This window comes from Triturus cristatus, chromosome 10 (assembly GCF_964204655.1).
Source record: "Triturus cristatus chromosome 10, aTriCri1.1, whole genome shotgun sequence".
NCBI lineage: Eukaryota > Metazoa > Chordata > Amphibia > Caudata > Salamandridae > Triturus > Triturus cristatus.
This window is the reverse complement of record NC_140593.1, coordinates 991,970,541-991,986,467: the sequence shown is the minus strand read 5'-3', so window position 1 is coordinate 991,986,467 and position 15,927 is coordinate 991,970,541. Positions and strand designations below refer to the sequence as shown.

Here is a 15,927-nt window from a genome sequence, read left to right as displayed (position 1 = left end):
AAATATATGCTCAAATCACATTCCAAAATTTCTTATAATCCTCATATACTCGTATATCCGAGTTCCATCTAGTTATCCATATCCATTTGTGCCAGTTTTTCATGTACACAACAAAGGGGAATGTACTCACATCCAATTGTCCTGCAATATGTAAATAACCCTCCACGGGATTCCGAAGAAATTATGGAATGCAATTTGAGCATGAAACTCGCCCATTGATTTCAAGCTACATACTAATGAGCCCTGAGGAAGTTCAAGAAACCCTTTTTTTAACGAAACGCGTTGGCTGGACCACTTGTTTATATATATGTCCATGATAAAGAAGAATAAAAAGGAATACATTGCTACTTTAAGATACACCGTCTTGAATAGCATTTGAAAGTACAATATTTTCCTGGTGCACCATTCGATTTAAAATACTGGTTTCTCTCTGCGGAGCAGTGGTACCAATCAATGGCAGGTACAGGAATTGTAGTGCACAGGACCATAATTTTTGACAACGTGGAATGAGGTGCAGAATCTGAGGTCCGTCATTGTTTCTTTGGAGCTTGTGACCTTTGATTAATCACTGTAACTTTGTAGGAAATAGAGAGAAGAGTACAAGAATGGGTTGGTTACTAGAGCTTGTTGATATCATTACTTTATTCTATGACAAACCCATTTGTGGTTCAGAAGTGTGGAATGTGTCTGGGTTTGTGTGCAAAGGTTCGCAGTTGCCTTGATCACCCCTACCAATGAGTGCTTGAAGGTGGAATGAGCATTCTTGCATGCATTTTTTGACTGCAAATGATGTACACAGATAGGAAAATTGGACCATCGTTTTCTTTCTTGTAAATATTATGTGTTAGTTCTATCTACTCTAAATGTACTTTTCATTTGCATAAAACAAAAACAATGGAGATGAATATGGTGTGTATGAAGACGGAGCTAGAGGACACGAATACCAAGAAACAACAAGCACTGGCAAAGCCAAAGGGTCTGGCCTTGGCTGCCAGTCTTGACTTTTTCATACTTGTTTTGACAGGTTTTCTTGAAAAACTGTTTTTGCGGAAAATGACGAGCCATCACAAATAAAAACAAAAAAAAATGGCTAAAGGCAAAAACATTTTTGGTTCTTGAAAAGCACACATTACCATAGTAGTCCCTGGCACTGAAAGGAACTACTCAGTGTGTGTAAGTGCTCCTTGTGAAAGAACAGAATGCTGTCCCTCACAGGGAAGTTAGCCTATGGCTGAAGTGGGCTGACCTTGTGCCTCATGCTATATGCTGCACTCGGCAGAAACAAATGTGAATGACACAACTACAGACCAGTGGGTGAAAAGAGGTGCCTAAAAGCCTCTTTTAGTAAGTACATTATATATCTCATTTTAGTCAATCAAAACGTCTTGGCTAAAGCCAGACCTGAAAAAGGACGCAGAACATATGCTACCGTTTGGTGTAGATTTTCTATCATTAACGCAGATTTAGTAACATTTACATAATCAATATTTTGGACACAATATTTTTGTCAGGCGATAGTCAGCCCACAATATTCTGGCCCCATAACAAATTAAACCTACTCAGTAAGGTGATGCATGCTAACTCCTGGGTAAGGAGATATGTGGCACACTTCGGAACAGGTGCATATGTGGAATCTTTTCACAAATGGGTATGAGAAGTACATACCTGAATATGCTAAAATGTACATTTGACTCTCTTGAAAACTGTGAGGTGTACGGCATATTCCTCAATGTGCTGAAATCTAGGACAATCCTGAATACTGCAATATTTGGGGTGCACTCCAAAATAAACAGATATACAGGGCACAATTCTGAATTATATGGAATGTGTCACAATCACAATAAACGAGTCACGATCCACAACAATGTGACATGTGAGACATAATCATGGAATATGGAGATATGAGGCACGCGCTTCAATAGCTATGAGAGGAAAAAAAAGGGGGGACTAATTCAGTTGATGAACAACAGGGGCTGGAATTAGATACACTAGAAGCAAAGACAAGAGTACCCCTAAGACCATAAATCAAATACATTCACTTGGCACCTAGGCACATTACGTTACTTAAGATTCTGTTCAACAAAAGAACAACATTTCATCCAAAGCTATTTTTACAACTGTGAGTCTGTAAGCAAAGAAGATGATTACCAACAATTTGATAGTTTTATCAAAGAAAGTGAATTTTTTAATTCACATATTTATATCCATAGCCTCTTTTCTACTTTTTAAAAAAAAAAAAGATATATAACAAGTTTTTTCACAAACATTTCATCATCACAATACCCCCCACCCCTCCTTCACTTGTTACTTTTCCCTGCACGAGGCCAAGAGTCTTAACATGTTACAATTGATTGGAGACTATATGAAATGTTTAAGTGGACCTACTAATTGAGGTGTACTTGTGTTCAATTTGTATCAATGGGATCTCTGACCTCCTCATTTTTGGACCGTTTATTCTATATTAATCGAGGAAAAGACGTTGTATGATTTACCCGATTTATTGCGTTAAACTGCTTAACCAAGATCTAGGACCAAAAAGAGGTCAAGAGCTGCTTTAAAGTAAGAGATCGGAAGTCATTCTATATGTGTACTGCTTATGAGTTTATAATATTATACATGTCGCAATAAGATTTGTGAGGATGAAATGTTTGGGAAAAAACTTTTCCTATATCTTTTTTGTAAGTAAAAAAAGAGGCTATGGATATAAATATGTGAATTAAAAAATTCACTTTCTTTGATAAAACTATCAATTTGTTGGTAATCATCTTCTTTGCTTACAGACTCACAGTTGTGAAAATTGCTTTGGATGAAATGTTGTTCTTTTGTTGAACAGAATCTTAGGTAACGTAATGTGCCTAGGAGCCAAGTGAATTTATTTGATTTATGGTCTTAGGGGTACTCCTGTCTTTGCTTCTTAATAGCTATGAGGCATGCAATGTTACCTGGTGATGTATATACATTCCTGCATAAGGTATGTGACACTATACTTGTATGTTAGATAACTGTGTGCGAGTTTCACAGAAAATATCAACAATGGTTCAAATACTAAGTTATGCAAATATTCAGTGTTCGTTTTTTGCTGGATTTTTAATTCACATAACTCTGTATTCTGTTGGTCACAGATTTTCATATCCCATAACCTTGAATTTGGATGGTTCTACTTTTTTACCTACATTACTTTGAATTCTAATACTCAGCAGTTTTACTTATACCATTTTAAATGTTGGCCCAAAAGTAGCAGAGTTACCCATTCAGGGTTACAGACACTAAAGTCTAAAATGTCTTAGCTGAAATTGGCAGGACTTTTTGAGCATCTGAGATACGATTTCAACTTCTGCCAAAGGGCTTTTGATACCATAACAAGGGTTGTTGGGTTGCCTTCCATAAAAAAGGAGGGGTATTTTCAAAGCACAAACTTTGCTGGAAAGCAGCTCAGTAATAGTGATACAGCCTAGGAATTTAAGAACTAGCTCCTAAGGAATCTGATAAAAATTCCTCCATGTGAAAGTTCTCAATGGACACACCAGATCCCAACCTGACTCAATGACCTGCAAAATCTGAGAGAATGTGGCCCCACTCCAGTACAAACACCCTTCAAAATGCAACCATAATTTCGGAGTTTTCATGTTAACTTCATTAGATGTCACTCTCCCTCACTGTGGCACCTTCTTTCCAGTTATGGATTTATTTTTTTACACACTAGTGCATTCTGGGGGTTGTTGTATTCGTTCACTTTAACTAAAATAACCGGACTAAATTTAGCATATTGAAATGGATTTGCCACACATTTTAAGCTATTTTGAGTGAACCTCTTATTAACAGGATGGGATTCTCAAACTTGAAATGCTGCCTCCAAGGTGGACCCCCTCAAGGGCTCTATTGACTTTAATGGAGCCTCACATCTGCCCCAAATGAAATTTCATAAAACAGCCATGCCTGAGGAAGCTTACTAAGGAAATTGAGGCCAACTTAAGCGGTAGTGCTATAATACGACAAAATGTATGACATAAGTTCAAAATCATTTATGGGACACAATAAACGAGATTCCAGATAACTGTCAAGTAGGCTCCTTCATGTATTACGACATTGGCAAGCTGCAATATTTTGGCTAAAACATTTTGCATGTCAAGTGTTGAAGACCCATACTTATGATTAGAAAAATCTAAACAGTAAGTCCCAAAATGTATACTACTACTTGCTTGATAGGGCATGAGGCCAGTTGGTAGTTGCTATTTTTTCAAAGCATATAAATAGTTCAAGAGGGAACAAATGGCTATGCGGCAATATTAGTCATGCTCTCCCACTATCTCCCCAATAGTGACTCCTTTGTCTGAACATTCATTAAGGTGACAGTTGCATTTTTCTTACCACTTTGGCTGCCATGTCTGATGCCTCCTGCAGTCCGTACAGCTTTCCTCCCACCAGGTAAACCCCTCTGGTCCATATGACACAGGCCTCGTGAACCCAATGCTCCTGCATCTCGGGAGCCAAGTCCTGCGGTGGGGATGGCAGAGCGGCCTTGCTGCATTGGTGCCGACGGGACTTCTCGTGCTCGTCTCCTTCTGCCCGCCTGTCACAGCAGTAGCAGTTATGCAGCTTCCGGTACAGGCCCCGTGTACTGGAACGCAGTGTTTGCTTGCCAGAGTCAGTAGCTACACTGTCCAACTCAGTCTGCTTGCCAGCCATGCTGGCAAGATGGCTGCTTTCGTTGGCCCTTGGCGTCCTATTGGGAGGCAGCAAGGGCAGCTCGTCTAGAACCTCCGCTTTCATTTTCTCCTTCAGCCTAGACTTCTTCTTGGGCAAGTAGTCCTCAGGGTAGTAAGGTCCACACAGGTCCCCCATGTCCTTGTGATTGGAGGGATTTCGGCACAAGCAGCATAAAAGGCAGCTGACGGGCAGGGCCTTGGTGACTATAGGGCCCAGCTTCATGGCAGAGGAACATGGCAAGGCAGACCTGGCAGCAGCTTTAGCGCTAGCCATGCCCGTCAGTGTGGAGCACTCCACCTGGTGGAGCGTCAATTCCTCAGCCAGGGAGTTGATAACAGTGCAGACAGTGGAAAAGGCATCTTTCCTTTCTACCTGCACATAAGGAGCAAAGGGCTTGGCCCTACTCTCTCGTTCCCTCTGTAGGGGCTTGCATGACAGGTACTTTAGCCTAATCTCGGGTTCAGTGGGAGCAACTATTGGGGCCTGCGCCTGCCTCCTCCTTTTGGCCCTGTTTTTTCGGCTCTTAGCCTTACTCTTTTTGGCTTTGCCCGGGGACAGGCCCTTCCGCTGCCGCTTGGAGTACCCATTAAAGGTGGCGTGGCTTGCCCGCTTCCTCCCCCTGCCCTGCGAGAGCTTGCCGTCTGTCTCGTCGTCCTCATCGAAGTCCTGCTCGTCGCTGCTGTCCTGCGTCTCCTGCTTCGGCCTTTCCATCTTGTCCAGGGGCCTGGCTGCGGACGGAGAGCGGCCGGCCTGCGGGGGCGGGCCGTCTGCGGCTAGGCCCAGGCCCGCGGCCGACCTCCCCTGCCTGGTCCTTTTGCCGGGGCCTTCCGTTGCCATGCTGCGGATCCCCATGCTGCACCCGGCCTCGGGGGACGAGCAGGCCTCGCCCTCGCTGCTCTCCGGGAACAGCCTCCTACCAGGCCCCGGCTTCCCTTTCAGAGGCCTGTTCGTGTTCCTGCATAATTGCTCGGCTGCCGGAGACCGGTGAGCCGAGGCCTGCCCGCCAGAGGGCCTGCCGGCGTCTCCCGTCGCCAGGCACGCACTTGTATTTCTCAAGGCCCTGTCGGAGGGGGAAAGGCTGAGCGGGTCATCGTGGGCGGAAGAGGCCGCAGCTGCTGCTGCCGTGCCGGGGAGTTTCTTCAAGTGGGGGGAAGCGATCTTTTGAACAATAGACTCCAGCTTCAGGCCTCGGCCCTTCCTTGGGGGCAGCACTTTAGTCTTCAGGCCGCCAGGGCGGCCAACCCTTGAGGAGATCTTGAGGCCTGCTCTGGGGCCTCTGACTGATGCATTTTTCAATGCAGCTCGGCAGGGGCCGCTTGCAGGCAGCTTGTTCTCCCTTTGCATTAGTGGCCTCTTTTTAAAAAGGCGGGGAGGGGCTCCTTGCTTTTGTTGCTTTGTCTTTCTCCGGAGCATCAGGGTTCTCTTCTTTGCCGGGATGGAGGAAATCAGGGTGGATTTTCTTTTCAGGGAGAGGAGCGCCCGTTTGGCGGCCTTGCCACCAATGCTGGGCTTATTTGGTATTTTCGGGGCTTTGCTGCCTTCTTCCATTTTCTCTGCAGGATGACATGCCAGCTTGAAGACGGGGGAGGGGAGCCTTCTGTTTGCACCCAACCTCTTAGCGACTTTGCAGTTTTTCAGCATGACTTCTGTCGCTCTTTTCCCATGTCGCCTTTTCATGTGGAAGAGGTCCTGGACTTTGGTTCTGGACCTCAAGATCATAGACCTCTGGTTTCTGGCTGACAAGCGTTGGTCGTCATTATCTTTTGCCTTCGGGGTGAAAGATTCTCCGCCTTGCAGCGGACTAGCAACCTCGAAGTCAGTGCTTGATGTTTGGTGCGCCTCTGGAAGAGGTGCCACATCCTGCAATTCATCCTGGAGAACGGCTCTTCTTTTCAGGCCACGTGCTCCTCTCTTTGCACACTTTCTCTCATTTGGTTCAACTTTGCGGGGTTCAGCCATGGCTGTGAATGAACGTGTGCACATCCTGACCGGAGGATCAGTGACAGAAAGCAAAGGGGCTTGGGCGTGTAGGCTACTGTCTATACTTTCCACTGGAGCTGGAACGAGCCCCATTTGATGTACACTTTCTTTTGTAGCCTGGGTGGGAACCGTTTTAGCCACACACTGAATTGAGTCTTTAACATCTGTAATTTGATCCACATTTTTTGCAGGAGATTGGCTAGAAATTGTTGGATCCACACTTGTTGTTAGTGCTTCAAGGCTGTCTGTTTCATGCACACTTTCTGATGGAATGTGGATGCTTGTGGTTTGATCCATACTTTCCACTGGACTTAGCACGTTGTCAGGTTGATGCACGCTTTCCATTTTGCCAGGCAAGTCATCGTGTTGATTATCACTTTTCATATGGGCTTGCTTGCTGTCAATTTGATGCTCGTTTTCCACTGGAGCCTGCAAATTTCTGCATTCATCTGTACTGCCTGTTGGATCTAGAAGATTGTTGAGTTGACCTACCCTGTTCGTTGGTTCTTTTAGCGCGTCTTTTTGATGCACTTTTCCCTCAGGTGTTGAAAGGTTGTCCTTTGAAATAACATCATCCATTGGTGCACGCAGACAGCTAGTTTGATGTACACTTTTCATTAGTCTCTGATGGGCTTCAGTCTGATCAACTCTTTCCAATGGAGCTTGGATATCTGTGGTCTGACCCACTCTTTCTACTGGAGCCTGCACGATCACTCTTTTTTCTTTAAATTCTACTGGTGCCTGGACATGTGAAGTGTGATGCTCACTTTTCATCAGAGCCTGGATGTCTTCAGTTTGAGGCACTGTTTTCGTTACAGCCTGAATATCTGTGGCTTGATGGACAATTTCCACTGAAGCCTGAGTAGCTATGGTTTGATACCCAGGTTTCAGCGGACTCTTAAAATTGCTGGTTGAATGTGCATGTTCCATTGGAGCTTGGAAGTCATCAATTTGTTGCAAGCTCTTCATTGGAGGCTGGAAGTCTGCGGTTTGTTCCCCAATTTTTGACGGAAACATAATTATTGTTTCATCCACACTTTCAGTCCGTGCTTTGATATCTTCCGTTTTCTGCTGGTTTTTTAGTCCAGCCTGGGAGTTCATGGTTTGAGCTACACTTTTAGTTAAAGTCTGTGTGTGTTCATGTTGATTCTCACTTTTCCTTGGAGTAAGTATGTGCGCAGTTTGAGGCATATTTTTGCTGTCTGTTGTAACTGAGTTTTTAACTGAAGATTGAGACAACGATTTTTCTGATGAAGTCCCAATTTCTGTGGTTTTGAGCGGAGTTTTCATTGATGCCCATGGATGTGTGGACTGAGCCATACTTTTTAAGGGAGAAATGGTGTCTGTGGGTGGATGAACGCCTACCTTTGAGGCCAAGATATGCTTTTCATCCACATGTCCTGTTCCAACCTGAATGTGAACCTGTCGATCTGTATTTTTCACTGGAACCTCAACATTTATGGTTTGAGACAAGCTTTCGTTTGGATCCTGAATGTGTGTGATATGTTCTGTTGGAGCACGGACATTTATCTCTTGATTAACTTTTTCCTCAGGTGTCGGAATGTGCACCAGTTGACTTATACTTTGTGTCTCACAACCAAGGGGAGTGCTCTGGGTGGGTACATTAACAAACATGTGTCTATTTGCAGCCTGGTCTTCTGTTATTTCTCTGGATTCGCCCACCTCCAGTGTATGGGTGAAGACCTCTGTGTTATGGAGGCTTTTGCTTTTGGAAAGATCTTCTATGTTCATCTTTAAGATGCTTTCAGGTACAATTTGGCTATTTAACTCCTGAGCTAGGGTTTCATCAGATACTAGCTTGTCTATTTGTTTGTCAGCCCCTTCATTTGACTGGACATCTTCCTCATCTTCAATATGGGGCAGAGAAGTTCCAAACCAATTTTTCACCTTGGATTCAGTACCAATGACTGGCCCCAGAAGCATAACAGATTGGCTGGTCAAATGTGGAGTGCGTACAGGGTTTTTCTCTGCATCTGTGGTGACATCCTCTGTAGTGGATTCAGGAGATTCTCCCGAGGAAACCACATGAGCTTTTTCCATAGATCTCGAAGAGACGGCATCCTCCATCATAGATTTTCTTTCTGGGCTTGAGATATCACCCAGAGGCGAATACTCCCCCTGCTCCAGATCAGACACTTTCACATCTGGAGATCCTATCAATGAAATATCTTGAAACTCAGAATCAGCAGAACAGTTCCTAGCATCATCAAGCCACCTTTCAGTGTCTGCTTTAGTTGCATTCAGGAAACGCATGGCTTCCTCTTCTTCCTCGGTCATTTCATTTTTGTTGTCCAATTTCTCACCACATTTATTTTGATGGGTTCGCTGTTTATCGGGGCAGGCAGTCTCCTGCTCCTTGTCAGGCATGATCAGCTTGCTTTGAAATAAGTCTTTCTCTGGGTCAGACGAGTTCAAGCTCATCTCCAGCTCTTTCCACCTCTGGCAGGACTCGTTGATGCTTTTATCCAGCCAGCCAAAGGTCTCCGTGTTTTTGGTGGGCATAGAACTGGGCATGGAGTTTGAAACACAGTTGGCCACCGAGTTTGAAAAGCAGCTGTAACTGGCACTGGAAGTGGCACCCGGGAGGATGTTATTTGAGTTATAAGCCAAAGTGTTTGCTACTGGGTGAGCTTTCTTGGATTCTGCTGTAGAGTAATCCGCTTGTGTACTCTCAAACTTTTCAATTCTAAAATCGGTGCAGTTATTTCCACCTGTAGTTTTGTTTAATTTTAATGTCTCATTGAGTGCACCGCGGTCCTCTGGATTGGGCCAGGCACCCTTTACTGTTGGGTCCATGCAGGTTCTGTTATTTTCTAAACGGTAAGGGGATTTGGCAGGTTCTTTGCTTGGTTTTGCTGCACCAATCTCTTTCATGCTATTTTTCATACAGGGCTCAACAGCTTTATAACGTTCTCCAACACTGGCAGATCTAACATTGCAGGTCTGTAACTTCATCTCCCAGTCCTTGTCTGTCTTCTCACTGTTCATTGCATCTTGAAGGGCTATGATTTCTGAGGATAATTCTTCCTGAGACATCAGAAGCCGCGGGCAGTCCCCATCACTGCCCACATATTTGGCAAATGAGTCTAAGGGCAGCGTGGCGTTGATGCTCTGGAAGGAGTCATCTGATTTAACCGACATGTTGTCTGGAGAGGTCACAGAGCATGTGGATAGGGACTCAGGTTTCAGCTTGTTGTGCTTGGCCCTTGCTGGGCTCCTGCTTGGGTCACAGAACAAATAACCTCTCTCCAATGGATCCTCAGAGCCACTCAGATAATCGGTATCCTGTGCTTCGTTGTGTGCGGACTGTGGGGTGCCAAGTGTGTCTGACACTGGTGTTCCCATCTGGTCCATGGAGTATGTATTGTTTTCAGGACTGCAGTGCTGTCCTTTCCGCTGCTCCGGTGTTCTGGCAGGATTTTTTATACCCTTCTTCTGCGGCATCCCTGATTTGGAGAGGAGAAGTTGCTGCACCGTGTTGGAGATGTTTTCCACTTGTGACGTTAAAGCGCTCAGACTCTGTAGACTGAGGTCAGAGAGAATGTTGTCGGCTAATTTATCCTTTTGCAAATTCTTGCATTTCCCAGGTTGATGATCTGGGCTCGCGGTGTCTGTAGGGGAAGGATTCAACAGCGGCATGTAATGGCTGTGATCGGTTATTGCTGCCTGGAAAGCCCCAGCGTTGAGAGACTGTTGATTATACTGGAAATTTTCAAGGTTAGGCATCAGTGGCGAGGGCGTCGAGCTGTAGGACGGAGACCTTCCTACAGAACGAGCTGGAGAATGGTTTGAATTTGGGCTAAAGGTTTGGTAGTACTGGTCCGGTGTTCTCACTGGGGTGTCAGACTGGCAATAAGTTTGACCCTGCTGGTTATAATGTTGGTATTTGGATAGGTTCTGGTAATGCAAAGTCTCCTGGGCATGGTGTCTACCTTGCAAGGACTGTTGCTGTTCATAGCTGATCCTATTTGGTTGATAGCCATGAAGAGCCTGCACCCTTTGACCAGTGGCCATGTTGGCACTTGCCAGGGGCCTTTCTTGGTGCTGGGTGGAGGGGGCAGAGCAGCTTTTGAAGGTATGGATCGAGTGGGCCTGGACAGAAGAGTATGTTGAAGATGGCGGGAAAGACTGAGAATGCTGTGAGAAGTGCGTGCTTTGGGGGAAGGAGGAGACATCGCTTTGAATTTTCTGCCTCTGGAGCTTGGAGTAGGCGACTGCAGCTTGTTGTTGTTGTTGTTGTTGTTGCTGCTGCTGCTGCTGTTGTTGTTGTTGTTGCTGCTGGGGGAGGTGCAGGGGGTGCGCTTGAAAAGGTAACTGGGCCGCCTGCTCTTGGTACGGCCTGCCGTCAGCCGGCACGGCAGTCTTTTTCATCAAAGTCTCCTCGTACTTGGCGACCCCTGCTGCGGCCAAGGCCTGCTGCGGCGAGCCCCAGTTTTGGAGCGCCTCCTCCCCCGAATACTGGGCCTGGTAGGCGCTGTTCTCCTGCACGCCGCCATAGGTGGGGAAGGCGGGCCTGACTTGCAGCTGCTGGCCGGGGACTTGCTTGCTTCCCCGGTGGTACTTGTCGACGGTGCTGTTCTCGTACCCCGGGAAGGACTGCTGAGTGTAGTAGTCTTTCGCCAGCAGCCTCTGGCGCTCGCAATTCAGGCCGGGCTGGCTTTGATGGCGGTAATTCTCCAGGCGTGCTGGTTCTTGCGAAGGAGCCTGGTAGTTCTGCTGGTTGCTGTGGAAACCACACCTTTCCCGAAAAGACTGCATGGCTGGGGCTTGTTATCTGTGAAAGGAGAGAAGAAAGAAATGATTGAAGTGCGCGGGTTTTATTAATTCTTATTCCCTCGGCCCTCCCCGTGTATTCACATTGCATTGATTTCTCTGCCCATTACTGCAGAAATTAAGCGGGCAGTGAGTGCTACATCTGTAGAATTTTCTACAGGTTGGGATCACTGACAGAACGGTAGGCTGTAGACAGCTCTGCTTAGCCTCCCATGTCCATGCGCGATGCGCTACTCCAGTCCAGGTTTTTGCTTTTAAATGGGGGATTTGTAGTCTTGTTTAAAACAGGACTACAAGTCCCAGAATGCAAAGAGAAACAAAATCTGTACTGGATCAACATCACGCATGCACATGGGAAACTCTATAGTTATGCTAGGGTGAAATCAGTCTAATTTCAAGGCCTCTCGCTGACATTAAAGTGACTAAGAGAGCCCTATCCACCTTTACATATCCATATAGTTCGCTCCAGGTCATGTGTGATAACTTAAAACAGCTCAGACTTTGTAGCTTACAACACACTGCACTTTATGACGGAGAGCTTTGCTATTCCCACAATAAGCTTCAGGTTTCATATCACAGCCAGTGCTTAATTTGTGCCGCTGCTTTACGGTGATCAGCACTGGTACTTAATTGCCAGCACCGAGGCTTATGACTGTCTGCCACATGGTAGTGGTGTCTGCCAATTTAGGTATGAGCACAACAACTTCTGTTTATTATTTCAATTTAAATTTCCAATTATTAGTATTTGCCTCCAAAGCCATTCTTATCGCTTTGGGGGCCTGTAGTAGATGAATTGTCACACTTTTAAGAGCGTGATTATTAGTAGTGTGTTGGTGCTGTCATTGGCAGTGCGGCCAGGGGCAACGGATGGTGCAAGCTCTAGTGTCCTCCTGTCGAGGGCCCCGGCACTAAGTTTTTTTTTTTTTTTACAAATTAAGCACTGATCATAGCGTCCAAAATGTTGATGGCTAAAAACCCAGGACTGATTAGAGTTGTGACATACGTGGCCACCTGCCACTTGGCAGCCTGTGGTAGATAACATCAATCCTAAATGGATCCGTCCCTGGTGAGATTTGATTTTTTTCTTTCTAGATCCCAATTCGCATGCAACTTTGTGCTTTCTACCGATGGAGATAGGGGTGTGTGCAGTGCTTAATTTGTAAAAATAAAAAAAATAAAAAGTAAGTGCCAGGGCCCTCCTCGTGAGGCCACTGCAGCTTGCACCCACGTTGCCCCTGTCAGGACTGCCAATGATAGTGCCAACACAATTACTAGGCATCACACTCCTGTAAGTGTCACAATTCCAGGCCACCCAAAGCTATAAAAATGGCGTGGGCAGCAGGTATTATTCATATTTAATGTCTATTGAATTAATAAACAGCTGTTGTGCTCATCTCAAAATTAGAAAGATAGTACCACCATGTGGCAGACTGTTATAAGTGCTAGTGTTGAGAATGAAGTGCCTGTGCCGAGCTCCGGAAACCATCGGTTCAAATTAAGCACTGTGTGTGTGCATATTGGTTCTCATTCAACATGGAAAGAACACTGAATTTTCTAGTAGTTCTTAGCGATGCAACCAGATCATGGCCCACATACATTGCTCCGTGCACAATACCATAATTAACACAAGGTATCTGACTTTTGGCCACATCCTGCAAGTAGGGCATGATCTTAGTGCATACCCAGCGGGCACTAAGCATAAGCTGTTGAAACAAAGCTGTGTTTCTACTGTCAGCAAACAGACGTGCAAAAGGAAATCACTTGCAACTAATTTAATCAATGATGTCAATAGTGATATAATATCAATGTAATGGTCATTTCAAATGGCATTTATGTGTGTGAAATAAAGGGTCCTCCTGCAGTTGCACACTTGCAATACACATCATAGACCTGCAACGAGGAGAGAAAGCTGCAATGCAGCGTTCAACATAAAGATGTCCTCTCAATGAGTGCACATAAAAACAAGTTTGTATTTCCACTGCCAAAAATCAGATCTGGAAAAGACCAATTGGTGCAGTTTCAGGGATGCTTTATTTTTATTATTTTTCAATATTAGGGCTGGGCAGGCCTCCAGCGAGCCTATCACTAATCCCTTGAAAGGAAGTGTTTTTCATGCAGTGTTACATTCGAAAAGTACCTAATTTGTCTACTTGCAGCGTGTAAAGGATCTCTTGTCACTCTGTGCTACAAGTAAGGTTTTTCTACTTGTTGTTGCGACACTGGAAATAGCTTTTGGTCCTGTGACTTGAGCAGTGGCTTTACAGAGCGTTTTGCAAAACTCGTCCATAGGGCAGCATGGCCTCACAGTTCAAAAGGAGGAAGCCCCGCATTTGGTGATGCTTTTTGGAGTCATAACCTTTGAATTTTATATATGAGAGACGTCTAGTTTTCTTCATAACTCAGCATTTTAACTTTGTTATAAACTGTATTAAATATGTAATCTTAGCAGTAATACTCTGTCCATTATTGATGAACTTTTATTACATTGTATCCGATATCACCTTTCAGGAGTCAGGCCTTGACTGCTCCACTCAACTAGCAAGGGAGTGGCAGGGAACCTGCAGACTCGGTCTAACCTTTTAATGCTAGTATACCTCATCCTGGGCCTCTTGAGAACACACAGTGTTACTTATACACGTTTTAGGAGCTCCCTACAGCAGATGGAGTTTCAAGAAAAAGTATCACATACTTGAAGGGCCCCCCTGGTTGCTTTTTGGGGAATAGGTTATTAATGGACTTCCACCTCAGTCCCTACACTTTCTGCTCTTTTACTAAGAGCGAGCGAATAGATGACTTCAGTAACCAGGCCACTGCTACTGATGTTATTGGAAGGGTGAAGGTGAAGTGGGTGCATGATGCTGTTGACCCAGCTGTGGGGCACTGCTGTATCTGCCAGCAAAGATAGGGTACATGATGGTTTCATGGTAGGCCATGTACCTGGAAGTAGAGAGTGACTGATCAGGTGGACGCCCAGGTAGAAGCTTGGGTCTGGCTGAAGTCAAACTAAGCTATTGGTACTGTAAGAGTGAGTTAGTTGAGACAGAGTGTGTCTGGGGATGGGTTAGAGGAGGGCCACTGGGGGAGATGATTGCTCTGCACCATGTAGGGTGTGCTCCAAGGAAGGGGTCTGCCTGGAATGAATCCCCCTTGAACGGGCCAAGATCTGAGGAGGATACCAAGTGTTGGCCAGGAGGGCAGTGAGCCCAGCCCTAGCTGTTGCTGTGAGTCCTTGATCCTTTCCACACTTTCAGAGAATGCCCCTCAATACCTCTATTGAAGTTCAACATGAGAAAAAACACTCCCTAAGCAGTCTATAGCAGGACACTTAAGATCCCTACTACCTCTATTAATGTGTGTTTATCACCACCATATGCAATTTTCTATGCATTGCTCTTTGCTTGCCTATCTTATTTTACCCTGATGATAATATGCTGCAGAGGTATGAACGCTGTCAAAGTGCCTCTGGTTGAAGTTGGCCGATCCATCCTATATTCTCTGGTGGGCGTAAGCAAAACAAGAATGACAGCTAATAGGCATATTACATGTTCTGGCTCTTTTTTTGCACAAAATGCAGACATATAAAACAAGCATTTGCAATGCAATAGGTCTCGCAGTTACTGGAGTTTAAGCTATTGGTATTGTAAATGACAATGCCCTTTATTTACGATTTTAAAACTAAAACTAAAATAAAAGGCATTGTTATTTGCAATGGTAATAGCTCAAACTCTCGTAAAAGCGAGACCTATTGCATTGCAAATGCTGGTTACCTTTTTCTTGCCCGTTTACAATAAGCAATAAAAGAAAAATCTATCACACCAGCTGGTGAAGGCCAGGCCTACTGGCTTTGTGAATGCGTGTTTATAATGCAACAAGTGATGTGAGGGCGCTTTGAAATGAATTTCTTGCTACCATGACCAGGCAAGGTCGTTGGCAAGCTCTCAGACAGAACTTACTTTTACTAGGGTCATACCAGTAAACCGGCAGATACCATATAGAAAATAGAGATCAGAGGCTAAAACCTTGCACCCAACTGACCACAATAGCACTTTGCATCGCACGGCTCGTATAACTAGCATTAAGCTTTGGCATATAAATAGGTCAAGCCAAACCTAAAAACAACTGTAATTCTTCAGCTAGCTACGTTTGTTTCTCGCTCCCTAGCGCCCCCAAAGCACCCGCCCCGACCACACACATCACATCAGGCACTGTGTATGACAACGCTGGGGTAACCACTGAAGCTACAAACAATACACCCGTTGTGTGACCATTTGAATGTGAATAAAGGCGATGCGTGCATTTTCCCAGATAAAATTACTATTTTCAATATGTTTAACCTCAATGGCACACACGTTTATTATGTATGGATCCGATGCAGGCATTCCGGGAGTGAGGAGTTCGCTCACAATATTTGAGCAATTTCAGAAGATTTAAGTTGTGGTCTTAAAC

The 15,927-nt window shown here is 45.0% G+C and overlaps 1 protein-coding gene across 3 annotated transcripts in view; it reads right to left on the bottom strand.

Moving 5' to 3' along the window:
- Positions 1–15,927, bottom strand: part of RAI1 (retinoic acid induced 1) — a 593,546-nt gene that overhangs the window by 80,738 nt on the left and 496,881 nt on the right. For all 3 annotated transcript variants that reach the window (XM_085628940.1, XM_085628939.1, XM_085628941.1), the window contains one exon: positions 4,369–11,482. In XM_085628940.1, coding sequence (XP_085485066.1) covers positions 4,369–11,466 — 7,098 coding nt within the window. In that variant the 5' untranslated portion in view covers positions 11,467–11,482. The remainder of the gene's footprint in view (positions 1–4,368; positions 11,483–15,927) is intronic.